We start from the raw sequence: 15996 nt of genomic DNA, 5'->3' as shown, positions 1-15996 counted from the left end.
GGTCAGTTAAGCAGCAGAGGGGGTTGTTAAGTTGATTTGTAACAACCAAACAATTAAAAATTTAAATTGCCGGCACGTTCAACTCGTGGATCCATTGTGTAGTTTACACTCCTGGGCAGTAGGTGGCGGTAATGCGTATGTAAGCTGGATGCATTTCGGCTGAATGCAGGAAGAAGAATGGCTGTCATGCTGTTGTCATGGCAACGTCGCGTCTGTAATTCAACAGAGCTGTTTACAAACTACTTAGTTGAGCTAATTTGTTAACGTGTAGATAACTAACAACCCTCAAGCTACTGTAGGTTAACTTGGTCATCCTTGAAAATAATGGTAAGGAAAAAAAAAGTTATCGGTATTTGTTCGATAGTTGTGTGGAAACAAGCTCGTGTCCAATTTGTTAGCTAGAATTGTTCGTTAGCCTCATTAGCCAAAGCTATGTCGGGCTATAAGCTTCCACCGGTGAGGTATCTACCGCACTGGACCAGAGCAGGGCGCCTGGTGAAGACTCGTTCTCCACGTCGTTTACCCTCGATCCGGCAGCCGGTTGTCACGGCAACCGACGGTGGAGTGGAGAGAGCAGCGGAGGTGTCCCGTCACAGCGACACGGACCCCCGCGTCGCATCGTTGCAGCGGAATATACAGTTTCTTCAGCAACAACACACGGACACTTTGGAGAAGCTCCACGCGGAGATCGAGTACCTGAGGCGGAAGAACAAAGGTAAAGAAGTCAGGATGAGATGGAAGATGACAAAAATGATATGAACTGTAGAGTTGTTACTTGATATTTGTTGTTGATAGTGTCCGTCTTTGCATGATCTCATGTTGGCTAGTCGCACATGATTCAGATCAGCTGATAAATGAGTTGGAATCAATAGTTAGAATTAGTTCGCCGTACTTTGTGGTGTAAGCCACGTAATTATGGTAGTGCATAGTTTAAGTGATTAGTTAATATCAGGAGATTAGAAAACGCACTTACAAATTAATTTGGACAAGGGCAAAGGAGAAAGGAGAGAAAAAAAAAGTAAGTCAAGATTTGTGTTTATAGTTTAGAAAGTAATAAACATGGTATCTAATATATAAAATTGTAAGACGTACACACCAACACAGGACTGAGGTTCTGGAATCATTGGCTGTTGACTGAGGATTTCAAGATAGTGCTTCTTGTACACCCCTAACATACACTATAATTCTATCCCTATGGGTGTTGCAGAGTTGCAGTATGAGCTGATAATGGAGCCCATCAAATCAAGTAGAAAAGGTAAGTTTTTTTAGCTGATTTGCTGCGGGATTTTTTTTTTTCTTCATCCCATCAGAGACTGTCAGTTATATCGATATAAACAGATATAATTCTGTTATCTCAGTATCTCATAGTTTGCGTGTCTTTGGATAATGAGGCATACAGTGCGTATAAACCTCCAAGCATTTTTGACATGGTAGTCACCAATTCTCTTCCCACTGGTTTCTTCTCCAAGGAATGGCATGCAGCCAACAAGGTATTTCACCCCCCACTCAGGAAGGCGACACGCATGTGGGGCTCTACCTGGAGGAGTCGTTGAACAACACTTGGTCCTCACTAGACCAAGCAATGAGGTGAATGCCCATCCATGTATACCTGGTACTCATTCATCTGCTGCAGCTACAGTGTTCAGACCAGAGCAAAGTTTTGCCTCAATTGTGATTTAGCCAATAATACAAAGAAAGCATTAATTCAAGCTGAATCATGAATTTACAAAAGTACTTGAGAAAATTTCACTTTATAGTTTCACTGTCCGTCTGTGAATGGATCGTCTGCCTTTAAATGGTTAAAAAAATTAAAAAGTTGATGAAGAAATTATATAAGTGTTGACAACATGTCCTTGACATGAGACAGTTAATAAATCTTAACCTCAATGGATTAACAGATGTGTTGAATTGATTTCTTCTCACTGAATGCTTGGGAGAAGCGTTGGTGATGGCGACAAACGTCAGGGATCTGCCAGGCAGGACCACGGCCTTGAGGAGAGAGGGGGTCTCATCACATCGTTACAGCCTTTACGTATTCAGAGCTGTCCCTTCCATCCACCCCGCGCTCCCACTCTACAGGAATGTGAGGTCATCATTCGGCAGCTGTACAACGCCAACAGCTTACAGTCTCAGGAAGTAAGTGTCCATCACGCGACAATATTACAGTTGAAATTACTTGAATGTGTTGAGAAATGAAAAAAATATAGTAGGTATATTTTGTGGCATCTTTACGAATATTGTGAGACGTTCAATGATTTTATCACAAACACTCATAAAGATTGTAGGTGTGAAAGCGTTGCTGAGAGACATCGTTTTGAGCAAGAAAATCACCCCAGAAAACTACATTCTGACCAAGGCCTACCTAGTTGATGGCACCCGGTAAAGTGTTAGAGAATACAATGTTTTTTGATCATTGACAAACATATAATAGAGAAGAAACAACGAGCTCAGTTGTTCTAATGGTTTTTTTTTCTATTTTGAACTTCTCAGCAAGTTTTCTGAGGAAAAAAAACTTCCAAAACTTGGTCTTCAAACATTTCCACAAAAAACGTACGTGAATCTTTTTCTGCCTTTGCCTCTATACAAAAGAGCGTTCACAACTCCTGCCTTCACTGCCAGTTATATTGATCGCAGATGCTTTTTTCACAATGTCACTAATCTCAAAAAGCCACACTGGCACTCTTAGTTAAATTTTCATGCGTGTCCTTTACCAGGTCTGGACCCTCCCAGTCTGGGGTGGTCCTCCCAGCCCTCAAACAGAGCCTCAGTTCTACTGTTGCAGACAGACAGAGGAGGACTCGTGCTGTGCAGAGAAGCCGTCTCAAAAGAATGGTGCAGTGACAAGATCGAAAATATAGCATTCACTTCAGCTGGAACTTTACACAGCTACTTCAACTGATTGTACTCAGTTATAGTTACCATAATGATTAAAAATGTACCTCTGTAGACCCCTAGAAAGACAAGCAAATGATGATATGCGAAACTACCAGACACTGGGGGCCTGTTCCTAAAACCATGTTTGGAAAAGCAAGGTTTAAAGTCCAATGCAAGGCTTGAGTGAACCTAAGAAATCAGTTGGGGCCAGAGTGCTTCTGTTGATTTCTTCTTGGGACTGTACCTGGTATCTGTTGGAGCCTCCAGTTTAAGAAGCACAGCCCCTAATGTTGTTTTACCACTAGGACCGCTAAGGAAGGTTAGCCTGTTTTGTACCAGTTCATCTTTCCAGCATATGATGCCTAACTAAATAAGCTTAACTGTGTTGAACTGACTTTATGGAACCATGCAAATCAGATGTATATGAGTCAGACTAACCAGAATGTGCCTGGCGTACGTCATAAACCCAATTTATGGACATGATCCCAACCTTTTTTCTCTGGCTTTGTATTTACATCGTATAGAGCGATGTAATCCTTTAATTAACTGCTGCTTCGAGTGTTTCCAGTCACATTTATTTGAGGACTGTATTAAAAAGTTTTAACACAATATAGGACTGTTTTTGTTTTCTTCCACTGATTTTTTTTTAACACTGGTATTGGAGCTTTAAGTTGCTTTGTTAATTTGACAGATGACAGTTATGTTACATAGTAGGACAGTTTCACATGTTTAATCTTGTGTGAAGTTTCTAAAACTATGAGGAAGTAGTCATTTAAGAAACTATTGCCAGAAATTGCATTAAATTGAGCTGTGAGGAACGTATTGACACTGACTTTCCACCTATCACCTGTAAAGTTAGAGGTGTGAACAAGACGTAGGTGCGACCTGTGGAAGAACAGTCACGGCATATTTTCTACCCTCAGACTGACATTTTCCAGGCTACAAATGTGCTTGATAGCAATACGTCTCGCAGTTTATAACAGCATTCAACATTTTAAGGCAAGGAAAAGAAATTGATAAAACACTGTTTCACACAATACAGTTACTGTGAAAGTGTAAAACATGCATGTGCATAGATGTTTGTAGAAATCCACAAGTGTGTATCTGTTTAATGACAGCCTTTGTATAGGTGGCATAGGCATATTATTACTTCATTTATTATTTTATTCGTTCATTCATTCATTCATTCATTTTCTTTAAGGGGAGACAATCTGTAATTGTCTTGTTATCAGACGCTTATCAGGATCCAAGTCAAGGGTATATGCTACACCTACCATAGGTGAAGCAGAGTACACACTGGACAGGTCGTCAGTTAATTACAAGGCCACAGTTTATTACAGGGCCGCATAGAAAGGGAAACCACTATTCACACTCACGCTCATCAATTTAGTGGAAACAGTTCACCTATGTTGCATGTTTCTGGTGTTGGGAGAAAGAACCTGGACAGAACCCGTTGAGAACCCACACCAACACTGGGAGAACATTGCACAGAAAGGTTTTAACCACAGAACCTTCTTGCCTTCTTCCAATTTCCTATTTAATTTATTATGGAGTAATTTAATTAATTTTAAACATTGTATTTGTGTGTTTATGTGTTTAAGTGTGAAATTACACAAAAAAAATCTGTCATATTGTCTGTCAATGTAGCAATACGATTGAGCTAATGTATTTATTGTAAAATCCAAGACGTCTTTTGTGATGAAATGCACAAATTCCTGTCCCTTAATCTTAAAATTCTTCCTCTTTTATTTTTACTTCAGAAGAGGTGCAGTGGGCCTTGTTTATTTTCTTCTTTCCAGTTTGTTGCATCATTGTGTCTTTGTAGAAATGTGGGAATTGGCAGTCATTAGCCGTCCAGACCCAGAGGGTGAATATCTATTAACATTCAAGCAGTGCTGCAGCAGTGAGAGCTGCTCTGAGCCGGTTGCTGTCACCTCTTGAGGCCTGGTTTAATTCAACCTCAATAACTAGCGGAACAGAGCTGCTGCCTTATCCATTTTACTGTTATCAATTAGCAGAAGTTGATCCTCCATATTCAATGGGTCATCATACTTGGTCATTGTTTTCTAGCACATTCTTTTGTTTGAATTACAGTACTTCAAAATTAGACTTCTTTTCAGCTGCTGTCACATGCATTCAAATCAACTCTCCCATTCGGCATATAGACGTATGTCACACTTCACTGTCAGATAAGCTAATGCTCATACAATGAAACTGAATGGATGTTGGAGAGTAGCAGGAAATGAAAATAGGGAAATAAAGCTTAACTGTTGACTGAGTAAATGTACATTACGTCACAGTTCAAATATAGACACTGGTCATGAAGCTACAGTCAGCTAGTCATAAGCTATAATGCAATGAAACAAAATGAAATGAGTATACTAATACTATGACACGTATTAATTTAATAGGACAGCAATGACAACATCAGGAATATTCTAGCTGTCAGATGCTCATCACTTTAAAATAAAACTGCAGTGATTTATCTGTCATTATATAACAGTGAGTGAACTAATTATTTATTCTGCACAAGGAACACATCCCAAATGGCCTTTATTAAGTCCATGCAGCTAAACAAATAGAAAGTTTACATTCACCGTTAAAAGTACAGTATTATGGTTCTTTACCCATAATACTGTACTTTTATGGGTAAAAGTTCATATATTAATATGAAATTAATATATTAAAATTCATATGTTAATTTCATATATTAATTTTATATGAAATTAATATAGTTTTAACTCCACTATATTTAGTATATACCTTTAGTAATTTGTGGTAGGTTCAGAAATTTAAATAGAAACATAATTATCTTATAAAATACTGACTATTCATGTTCTAATTAGTTAAAACTAGCTCCATCTTAACTACATGCACGTGCTAAATGAAACTAATACATAATTGACGAATGACAATCCAATAATATAGATTCACACTAAAATGTATGCATAAGAATTTATTTCATGTTTAGACTTCTATATAATATGAATATCTATAAATAAATGTGCTATAACTGTTTTAGATTTAAAGGCTGGACTTTGTCCGAAAAAAGGAATCTAGACTTGAAGGATATCTAAGTGCAATTGAAAAACAGTAACAGCACAACACTTAACCTAAATTTCCACACCATGAATTTCTAAGGTGGCACAAATGGAGCACACAGCACTTCACACTTTTGTGTCAGCTTTAATTATCACAATAATCCTTGTCCTCATGGATAGGAACAACCTCTGGATGATGTCATCCAACGGATTGACATCTCACCCTTCAGTCAGAGCTACCTGGAGGTGCCATTCATTATACCTTTTTTTTAAACAACCCCACTGGTTTTCAATAGGGCTCAGATTGGACGTCATTGTTGCCTTGTTCAGAACTGTGATGTTACTCAACTCCAGAAACTGAGTACACATATGACCCAGGGATGGCATCCAAGTGGACCACACCAGAATGAGGTAATCAGAATTGAAATTCATCATTACTGAGACTATTTGGACCTACGGTATGTGCCAGTCTACTATGGCTGCCTATGGTTTCTGGTGCTTTCATAACAGTTGGGTGAGAACCCATGTCTGAGGTGCAGTGACCGGATACATCATATCTGATTATTTGTCATCAAACATGTTTCAACTCGGTCTTGGGAAATCTATCATTGTACCTCTGGATACACGACTGGTTTACATGCACTGTTGTGGAATGTGGAGCATTCACCATTGTGACTCAGTACAATCACTATCATGTTTAACTAACTATGGAATTCCAGCAGATATCTTTTCCTACCCAATGTCAATGCATTTTTTAAACATGGGTTAGTTTAAAGTGGTCCGTTGAGTTTAGCTGAATGAGTATTGTGGGGTTTTTTCTCTTGAAATTTTAGCTGTCAATTTGTCACAACACAATCAGGCAACGGTACGTTTCAATCAAAACGTACCAAAAAATATCACAAAACTTTGTCTTAAAATTGTTTTTTTTATAACCAATTTTTAAAAACATATCTCAAATTAGCCAAAGGATAAGGGGTTTATTCATAAACTTCTTGCCTATATATACATATATAAAAATAATGTTTAAATATAATATATAATATATATATATATATATATATATATATATATATATATATATATATATATATATATAAATGATTGACGTCGTTCTCACCACACAAGGGTGGGGGCCTGTCTTCGTCACGCCCCCTTTCCTCCTCCCACCTCTCCCTCCAGGCGTCAGTGACGTGCAGATAGAAAACGGGAGCTGCCCTCCAGTCGCCATTTTTTCTGTCTCATACTAGCACTTCTGGTCGCTGGGGTGGTGAGGGGGGGGACGAGTAAGAATTAAGGGAAAGTATAACATAGTGACCCCTGGACCCGGATCCCTCTCGACCACCTGAACGACGACAGGCTGACGGCGGAACGGACGAGCTCGTGAGATGCGCGCGCGAGAGAGACAAGCTGCTACTATGAGATCTTTTCTTGTGTGAAGACGTGTTGCGGGGCCGCCATTTTTGCTGTTGTGCCACTAAAGTCTGCTCCCACTAGAGAGAAAGGGCTTTCAAAAACGCATTTCCGTGACGTGTGCCTTATTGCGGTAACAAGGAGATTCAAACTACCGTTGCTTCTTTTCGCTTCATGCGGATTTAACAGACGACAAACTGAGGCCGCCTCGTCTCTGACGTTGACCGGAGGAGATAAATTAGCAGAGAAGCCTGGTGTTTTTTCTCGCAAGGCGGATAGAAAGAAGGAAGCTTCTTTTTATGATTTGTAGCTTTTGTTTCCGCCGGTGTTTGGCTGTCGCAAGTTCTCATTTGTATTCTCGCTGCTCATTCAGTCGCTCAGACATTGACGGCTCAACTCGGGAACCACAGAATGCTTCCAAGTTGGGTGAAGCCAGTCGCAACCTGTCAATAAAAACATCAGGTTGATTTTCTAATTAGGTTCTTTATTTTTCAACCTGGGAACCTGCAGCGTTTATGTAAAGTTTCATAGGGCGACAAATGCCCTACCCTGCATCTTTCAAATCCTCCAAGTTGGTGTGATTGGCTAATCATACCCACGCATACACGTTTAAATTATTGCCTAGTTTGTTAATAATTATTCTTATTTGTAGACTGATAGTAACTTATATTTAACTAGAAATGTCAAATGCTCGGTTTGATTCAGCTGATCGCTCCACCTGGTATTTCGGATGCTTGTCACGAGTAGAGGCTCAGTGTAGGTTGCAAGGACAGAGACATGGAATGTTTCTGGTTCGAGACTCGTCGACCTGCCACGGCGACTACGTGCTGTCGGTGTCTGAAAACTCCAGAGTGTCTCACTATATCATCAACTCGTTGCCCAGCAAAAGGTTTAAGATAGGCGATCAAGAGTTTGAAAATCTGCCTGCTCTCCTGGAGTTCTACAAAATCCACTACTTGGATACAACCACGCTAATAGAGCCAGCCCCAAGGTAGGACAGCCACCCTACTAACTTGTCTTAGGAGAGGATGCACGCTATGATTTATTGCAATCACATCTGGCCCGCCAAGCATGCCACATCTAGGTTGACCAAGATATCTATTTTTATCAAAACTAACCCACTTTCAACCAGCATCAAGCCTTTGTGATGTAAAGAAGCCTGCTGGTTGTCAGATATAACATTGAAAACAATCACCTCACATGTAGCTGACTGTTTTAAATAGGTCAGTGTGGTGTCACATCCAATGATCATTGTGCAAGGTGTTACAAGTTTGTGGTTTGCATGGTTATCTAATTGTTTCCTTGCACACAGCAATACTTGAACTACATATGACATTGTTCTACGTCACTCATGACAGTGCTTTACATCATTATGTAGGATGTTTACTGTGCTATTCATCAAGACCATGACTCCTGGAAAAGTGGATTTCAGTGTCAGTGGGTCCTCCTGGCTGAAAAAAGGTTAAATGAAATGACAATAAACAAGACCGTTTATATGAAGATGTACATGATTATGATTATGATTGGCATCTTCAGAAAAATATCTCTATTGTTTATGGAAATATTTGACTTATCTGAATGATCTGATTCAATAGGGAAATAAAATTTTGTGTTGTTAAGGAAACTGTATAATGGTTTCTTCTTTTGTCTTATTTATTCTGTCAAGATACCCAAGCACAGTGAGTTGTCCCATTCAGCCAATGGGTGGACCAGAAGACAATCTGGAGTATGTGCGAACTCTGTATGACTTCACTGGCAGTGATGCAGAGGACCTTCCTTTCAAGAAAGGGGAGATCCTTATCATCCTGGAGAAACCAGAGGAGCAGTGGTGGAGTGCCAAAAGTAAAGAGGGACGTGTTGGTATGATCCCTGTGCCCTACGTGGAAAAATTGGTACGACCTTCACCTCACCCTGGGCAGGCTTCCCATGGATCTCGCAACTCCAACAGCTATGGTATCCCTGAGCCCTCGCATGCTCTCGTTCACGCCTATGCCCAGCCTCAAACTCCTTCGCCGTTGCCCCCTGGCACACCTGGAGCAGTGATCACCCCGGTACCATCCATGCAGAACGGCCCTGTTATGGCGAAGGCCATCCAGAAACGAGTGCCATGCGCCTACGATAAAACAGCTCTTGCTTTAGAGGTATTGTAATCTCTATTTTAAACTTATCTTTATAATAAAATAATTATACAGTATGTGAAGTAGGTCCTCCTTGAGAAAAGGTAGATGATTTATTTGGTTAAAACAACATTGGAATAAAACCAACGAACTGTTTCTCTAGAATCTCCAAAGAACTCTGATATAAGCTGTGTTTTACACCTATAGCTAATCTATTACTGTACTACCTTGAACTGCAATGACATTGCAGCAGAGAGCAACTAATAATGAGAGTGATGTAACACCAGTGCTGCCTGTAGAGTCACCGCAGCAGTTCTGCTTGCTCTGTCAAAGTGTCTTAAGATAGCTTGTGGCTCCTCTCCAGCCTTATTGAATTCACACTATTATTTCACTCGGTGGTTATACAAGCTGGCCCTGGCTATTTTGTTGTTGTTTGGCTTTGTTTTTTAAGTTAACGAGTTGGTTGTATATGCTGATGATTTTTGTTCCTGTAAATTTAATCTCACTGTTCATGGAATTTGTTTTTATGAACAACAAATTTGGTTTGTGTTTGGCATGTATTGTAAATTCTGAAATGACTTGATTTATTAGGACCTGCCCCAGCATGGCTGCTTGAGTTGATGTACTTTAGTGATATGGATGGGACTGGATTCATGGTATTATATTGTGTTGAACAATGAGCAATTGACCCTGGTCTGGCATGATTATGTTTAAGACTGTTTTAACAGCCTTATAGGTGTTTTGTAAATGTTACTGGTGCATCTGCAAAAGTGTTGGGTTGACTCTAAGCTTCCTTTTCTCGGGGACCATGTTTAGCTTTTTCTGTCCTGAAGTGCACACACCTCATACACAGCAAGGTGTAGTCCATTAATAACCGTCTAAAAAAACCCTTTACAGAATGCAATGAAATATTGCAAAGGTTTGTAGGGCTGCCATACATGTGCATCACATAATTGTGCTCTTTCTTCGTTTAGTTTTTCACCTCAGTTGGGCTTTAGCATCAGAACAATTATGATTGTAAATCATCTGACTGGTTTGCTTGCCCAAATGACTAATCCTGAAAAGTAAATTAAACCATGTTGAGTTATTTTATAATGTGTAATAAAACTTGGATGCAAACCTGTGGTGATGAAGAGAACCGGTGTTGAAAACTGTCTACTAGACGACTGTCTTTTCCCCAAAATCTGGAGGTTTTAAATTAAGGTTAGACGAGGACTCTGGACTGACCGCATGTTTGACCTAACTTACACTGATAGGAAAATGGATCCCCAATTCTACAAATGATTTGTTTGTATGTGGCTCAGTTTTTATGGCACACTTCTCGGCAGGAACTCTATTGACACCAATGTTATTTCACTACTCTGTTGTTTTTTTCAGTTTTGCACTCTGTGTAATACAAACCCTTTTTAGTCGAGGTGAAATATTGAAACCACTGATGTAATTGATAATGTGCACTTCACACATTTATTGGAGCTCCAGAATGCTCAGCTAGACTGATCTGTGTTAACACCCCCAGGAGAGAGAAGACAGTGAATCTGTCACTGCTGCCATTTAACACTCGAGATTGTCTGTGATGTATGTAGAAAATAAAACTGGGCTTCAACAGCTGGGTTGAATCTATGATTTAAACAGAATGATAGTGTAAATTTGAGCAAAGCTAGTGCTTAGGTTTCACACCAAACATTATACAGGGCCCTGCAACAGCAGTAGGCCTGTTTTCTCTGCTTTCCATTGTCTTAGTCACCTGTGGGAGTGCTGAATATTTAATAATAGAGACACCATGGGGGCATTAACTTAAAGTGAAAAACTGGCCTGAATCTGTGTCTTTAGTTGTCAATCTTATTTTTTTCTGCCACTAGAACATCTTGAAACAAAATGTACACCTAACCAGCTTTACATAATTGACAATAGAAGAAAAGAATGTGTACAGATGGGAAAGCAAAGCAACTACAGGAGAACTTGACATGAAATTATTTTCTACATTCATACCATTATTAGTTCATTATATGGTAAATATCAGTTGTGATATACATGCTGTGTTGATTAAATTAGACTTGAATACAATATTAAAAGATAATGAAATGCTATTTCATTAGTCAAATGGGAAAAAACCAACATTGATCAACACTGCTCATACATAATGCAAATGGAAACTTTTATTTACCTTTTTAATTCAGCAAACTGTCAAGGCTGACTGTCAGTGTGATCCATCTTGGTTTCGTGCATCTTAAACTTCACACCTCACACTGTGTGTTTCTTGATGTTGTCATCCTGGGTTTAAAGAATTATTGTAAATTGTGCCACTGGCAAGCTGGAGCCTATTGCTTTTGACGCTTGGGTGTAACTAGTCATCAGTAAAATGTTGTGTGTCTCTACACATTGTCCTAGTTCAGGCTGCAGGTTTGTGTTTTGACACCATTATCTATCCATACTGTAATATCTACTATGCTGCTGAAGAGTGGCTTACCCCAATAATTAGCAACAATAAATGGCTTTATTGGAAAAAAGTATGCGAGATAAAGTTCTTGTAATGATCAACAATCAGTGTTGTGCAGGCATGGTTATTATAGGCTTTTTATTATGAAATAGACTGTACTTATGTACAGTAGTTATAAGTAAGAACAAAAATATCCTTTGATCTCTGAAATTCTCAACACCAACTGTATTCATCCAAGCGTAAGCATCAAATTACAGGAGCTATAAAACAAATCTCTGCCAACATCGATCACATATACAAAACATGTCTTCTAATCAATTAAGAATCATCAAACTAGCCTACGCAATATTTTTCTATCCTGGGTACGTCAATGAACAATCATGACTTCTAAAACAGCAGCAAATATTAAATAAACAGCTGAAATTCAAGAAATGTGTCATATAAAAATAGATTTGGCTTACTTTAAACATTTTCATAAACATGCCCCATGTTACACTAATGTACATGGTAACAGTCCACATGACTTGACGTATGCATTGTGAATGTGTCTCAGTGCATCATTTTCAGTGTTTGGTTATCCAACTGTTAAAGCAGACAGTGAAGCGGAGAGTGAGACAGAGCTGAATTTGTCACCTTGTTCCTTTTTGTTCTTGCTATAGTTAACCTGGCACGCCGAACAAAATTTATTTTCAGTTGTGAACTTGTCTGTTTGGGACTGTTGCATTGCAAAGCTTTTGACGTGTTACCCTGGTTACCACAACCACGTGGTGGACTTCTCTATGTCATTAAAACTTTCTGGCCAAGGATTTTTCTTCAGTGTGCTCCCAACATTGTACCAGGTTTAGCCTCAACTGGGGGCTCAAGTTAGTAGTTGAAAGATCAAACATATAATCTAATGTTTCAGGAAAGTGGTTGTTGGCTTCGTAATTACTGAAATCCAAAGGAGGAAGCCACCAGAAACCTGGAAACCAGACACTAGAGAGAGGCGAATTGAGATGAGAATATTGATTTACTACTTTTAAACTTGCTCTTCATCAAAAATGAATACCTCTGCTCGTCTCATCATGTTTTTTATCTGTCTGCGCCTATGGCTTTGTGTAGATCATAGCTGACGGCTACCAAGCTTCTCTGGGGCTGCTGTTTTTCAAGAGGTAGATTTTTTCATTGACTTACTACATGACTGTTAATCCAACTGGGTCACTTCAGTTTTGTATCATTAATTGATTAACTGGTTTCACAGGAGTTGTAATGATTTAGTAGTGTTCCTGTTCCATAGGCAGCAGAGTGTATTTTTGATCCAGCTGATGTTCACGAAGAAATGACTTGCTTATTTTGAAGTAAAAGATGCTAACACTGCCCTCAGTCACTCTTCACTTTTTTCATTATGGTGATTTGGCTTTTGTGCTGACTTTAAAAGAGAACACATGCCTGAACAGATTAGGGTCATCTGGACGACAGGTGTGATAATTTTGTTGATTTCGACATGCTAACTCAGTATTTGGTGTGTGGAGGCATGGCACTGGACATTTTATGCATTTTCTCAATTTTTTACATATTGTAAAAATAGCTTGGAATTGTTGTGCTTGGCACATGTTGAATATAACACATTTAACTAAAAATTAGTTCTTTTAGTTTAGGATTTCAAAGATTGGTCATTGGTCATATTTTCCATTTTAAGGTCCTTGGTTTTCAGAATGTTTCAGTAAAGCCAGCTCTATCTTGCTTTTTCACGAAACCGGTGATTAGCTTCCCAATCTAGAGTTTATTATTAGTCCTGGAATCATATGCCTATCGCCCATTTAGTTAGCAAGAGAACTCGGACACTGATTCCTTTGGAGACAATTTTTCATTTGAAGGAATGGTTTAAGTTACTAATTGCTGCTGTATGTTCATGAGCTCATCTTCTGTCAATATAGTTATTGGCTGTAGAAAAAAAATAGTCTGATGGTAAATTCTCAGTTCATTCTAAATTCAGGAGTAATTGCCTCTTTAAATAAATCATGGTTGCAACTGCATTTATGATCCTGTGACTGAAATTATGCAATGTAATCCAGAAGTATTTATAATGAACCCAAAGTTATACTCTGCGTGTGCTGTAAACACGTCCTGCTCCTTCTGTAACCTGGTCACTCTTCTTTCCTCAGGTTGGAGATATCGTCATGGTGACACGGATGAACATCAGCGGTCAGTGGGAGGGAGAGGTGAACGGACGGAGAGGTCTCTTCCCATTCACCCATGTCAAAATCATAGATCCCCAGAATCCGGACGAGAGTGACTGACCCCAGCGTTAGACTGGACCCTCTTGTTGGTATCGTCCCGTATCAGACTGTCGCCACTTCTCTAACCATCGCCGCCTGTTCGGGGCTGTACAATGATAGAGACCACTCTGTTGTTGCCAATCATTGTAAGGCTTTCTGTTTACAGCTTTAGGCATTGGAACAAAACTAAAACCTGACGTCACATTTCAAAGTACCCTTTCCCATGTCTAGGTTCCAGGCTGGGCCATGTTTTTGCATTAGTGTCCTTTTCATTTCCAAATCTGTGTGTGTGTTTGTGTGTGTGTGTGTGTGTGTGTGTGTGTGCGCGCGCGCATGTGGGTTCATACTAGATACCACATTACATCACAACAGGTCTGTGTTTTATTTCCTTCTCTGGATATCTGTTATGTTTGAAGTCTTGAGAACTTCAGAATGCAGCAGTTTGTTTGTTTGTGTGAGGATATTTGTACAATTTAGATGATGGCAATAGCCTGATGGAATCCGGAGAGGACTGAGGCAATGAGAAGCCAAGAATTCGGTCAAACGTTATTTCTTCAAACAATCAAGGAACTGTTGTACTTTAACCATTACTCAGTAGGCTGCAGGCCATTCGGGACATCAGGATGTCGAAGTGCATGAAATATGTGACGAGTCAGGAGGAAGCCGGAGAGATGGGTTTGTGGACGATCTGGTTGACAAAGCTTAACATGGCCGTATGCAATATATTCCGTTTTCGTCTGCCACATGATCAAAAAGATGGGTACCAGCCTGATCAGGTGGTACCTCGCTATAAAGTCCTTTACATCATTTTTAACAAGGACAAGGCCTAAAGATTATTAGATTTTTAGTGCCAGAAGCATCTAACAGTAGAAGATTTCAAACACTGCAGTAGGCCTCGGCAGGACTCTTCACCATTGGCCAACGAGGCCTGCAGGCTTTCCTCTGAGGTGAGAAAGTTCTCAGTGTCCGACAGTTTGCAGGTCAATAAAATCTCACTGATGCTTTTCCCAGAGAGGTAAATGATCCCATCTTTTCAAACCTCGTTTTTGTGTCAACTTAGGACTTCCAAATGTTTGGTCTGCACATTTCTTTTCATACAACCAAACCATCAGCATCCTAGAAAGCAGCTTTGTTGATACTGTGTTGCAGCTGCTTCTTTTTGACCAATAGAAGCCGTGGATTTAACATTTGCATCAAGTGCTGACCACCAGATCTCTGCTGTAACATAAAATATTCCAGCCCGTCTCTCCTAGTGCTCTCTGCTCAAATCATTGCTCAGTCGTTAGCTGAGAGTAAGAACTATTGTGCAACTATTGGTTGTATTCCAGTCTTGCTTTTGTTAGTTTTTATTTAATAAATCAAGCATTTCAATTAAAACGAGAGATATTAAAGATAAGTTCCTTCAGGGACATTTGCAAAAGGGAAATATGCCTTCTGGTTGCCTATGTGCATGACCTCTTGGCCAGGGGGAGATGCTTCTACCTGGCCGATGCTGCTTAGTGTCATTTATGTCCTTATTAAATAAAGATTTCTTTCATTTTGATCCCTTCTGGTCTGTGCAAGTGAACCAGTGTAGGTTTCCTCGTCAAATTAATGAAATCTACTAATTAAGCAATACACACCTGATCACTTCCTTCCTTGAGGTGAATATGCTTTTCGTCATGCTTCTGAATTGTTTAATGGCATTAACAGTATTACTGTGCTCTCTTCTCATATTCTAGGAAAGCCTGTCTCGCTTAAGATTTGAAAATTGTGCCTTTTATTTTCGTATACTATTGCCGTGTTAATAATTCCCACGGTTAACACCTGTGCTGGTATTGACCCTTTATGTACAGAACAAGTAAATAAAATTTACGTCT

The 15996-nt window shown here is 39.5% G+C and overlaps 2 protein-coding genes across 4 annotated transcripts; both read left to right on the top strand.

Annotated features, from left to right (window-relative positions):
* The first annotated feature begins 218 nt into the window (after positions 1–218).
* Positions 219–3473, top strand: ccdc74b (coiled-coil domain containing 74B). Of its 3 annotated transcripts, XM_068334379.1 has the most exons (7): positions 219–715; positions 1208–1255; positions 1470–1587; positions 1941–2136; positions 2279–2379; positions 2491–2550; positions 2715–3473. In XM_068334379.1, the coding sequence occupies exons 1-7, from the start codon at positions 433–435 to the stop codon at positions 2839–2841; spliced, it is 933 nt and encodes a 310-aa protein (XP_068190480.1). In that variant the 5' UTR covers positions 219–432; the 3' UTR covers positions 2842–3473. The 3 variants fall into 3 exon arrangements, with proteins under 3 accessions (XP_068190480.1, XP_068190481.1, XP_068190483.1); XM_068334380.1 differs by lacking the exon at positions 1208–1255; XM_068334382.1 differs by lacking the exons at positions 2279–2379; positions 2491–2550.
* Positions 3474–7129: 3656 nt separating this feature from the next.
* Positions 7130–15996, top strand: crkl (v-crk avian sarcoma virus CT10 oncogene homolog-like). Its single transcript, XM_068334719.1, has 3 exons — positions 7130–8316; positions 8992–9466; positions 14024–15996. Exons 1-3 carry the CDS (start codon positions 8006–8008, stop codon positions 14156–14158), a joined length of 921 nt encoding a protein of 306 aa, XP_068190820.1. The 5' UTR covers positions 7130–8005; the 3' UTR covers positions 14159–15996.

This window comes from Antennarius striatus, chromosome 15, assembly GCF_040054535.1.
Source record: "Antennarius striatus isolate MH-2024 chromosome 15, ASM4005453v1, whole genome shotgun sequence".
Classification (NCBI taxonomy): Eukaryota; Metazoa; Chordata; class Actinopteri; order Lophiiformes; family Antennariidae; genus Antennarius; species Antennarius striatus.
The sequence above is the reverse complement of the archived record's forward strand: the minus strand, read 5'-3'. Positions and strand labels throughout refer to the sequence as shown.

Bases quoted from the DNA above. Each gene is read 5' to 3' on its own strand.
- ccdc74b (XM_068334379.1), top strand. From the start codon at position 433: ATGTCGGGCTATAAGCTTCCACCGGTGAGGTATCTACCGCACTGGACC. The intron at 716-1,207 runs GTAAAGAAGTCA...TGGGTGTTGCAG, and splicing joins CCTGAGGCGGAAGAACAAAG to AGTTGCAGTATGAGCTGATA. The intron at 2,137-2,278 runs GTAAGTGTCCAT...ACACTCATAAAG, and splicing joins ACAGCTTACAGTCTCAGGAA to ATTGTAGGTGTGAAAGCGTT.
- crkl (XM_068334719.1), top strand. From the start codon at position 8,006: ATGTCAAATGCTCGGTTTGATTCAGCTGATCGCTCCACCTGGTATTTC. The intron at 8,317-8,991 runs GTAGGACAGCCA...TATTCTGTCAAG, and splicing joins CTAATAGAGCCAGCCCCAAG to ATACCCAAGCACAGTGAGTT. The intron at 9,467-14,023 runs GTATTGTAATCT...TTCTTTCCTCAG, and splicing joins AAACAGCTCTTGCTTTAGAG to GTTGGAGATATCGTCATGGT.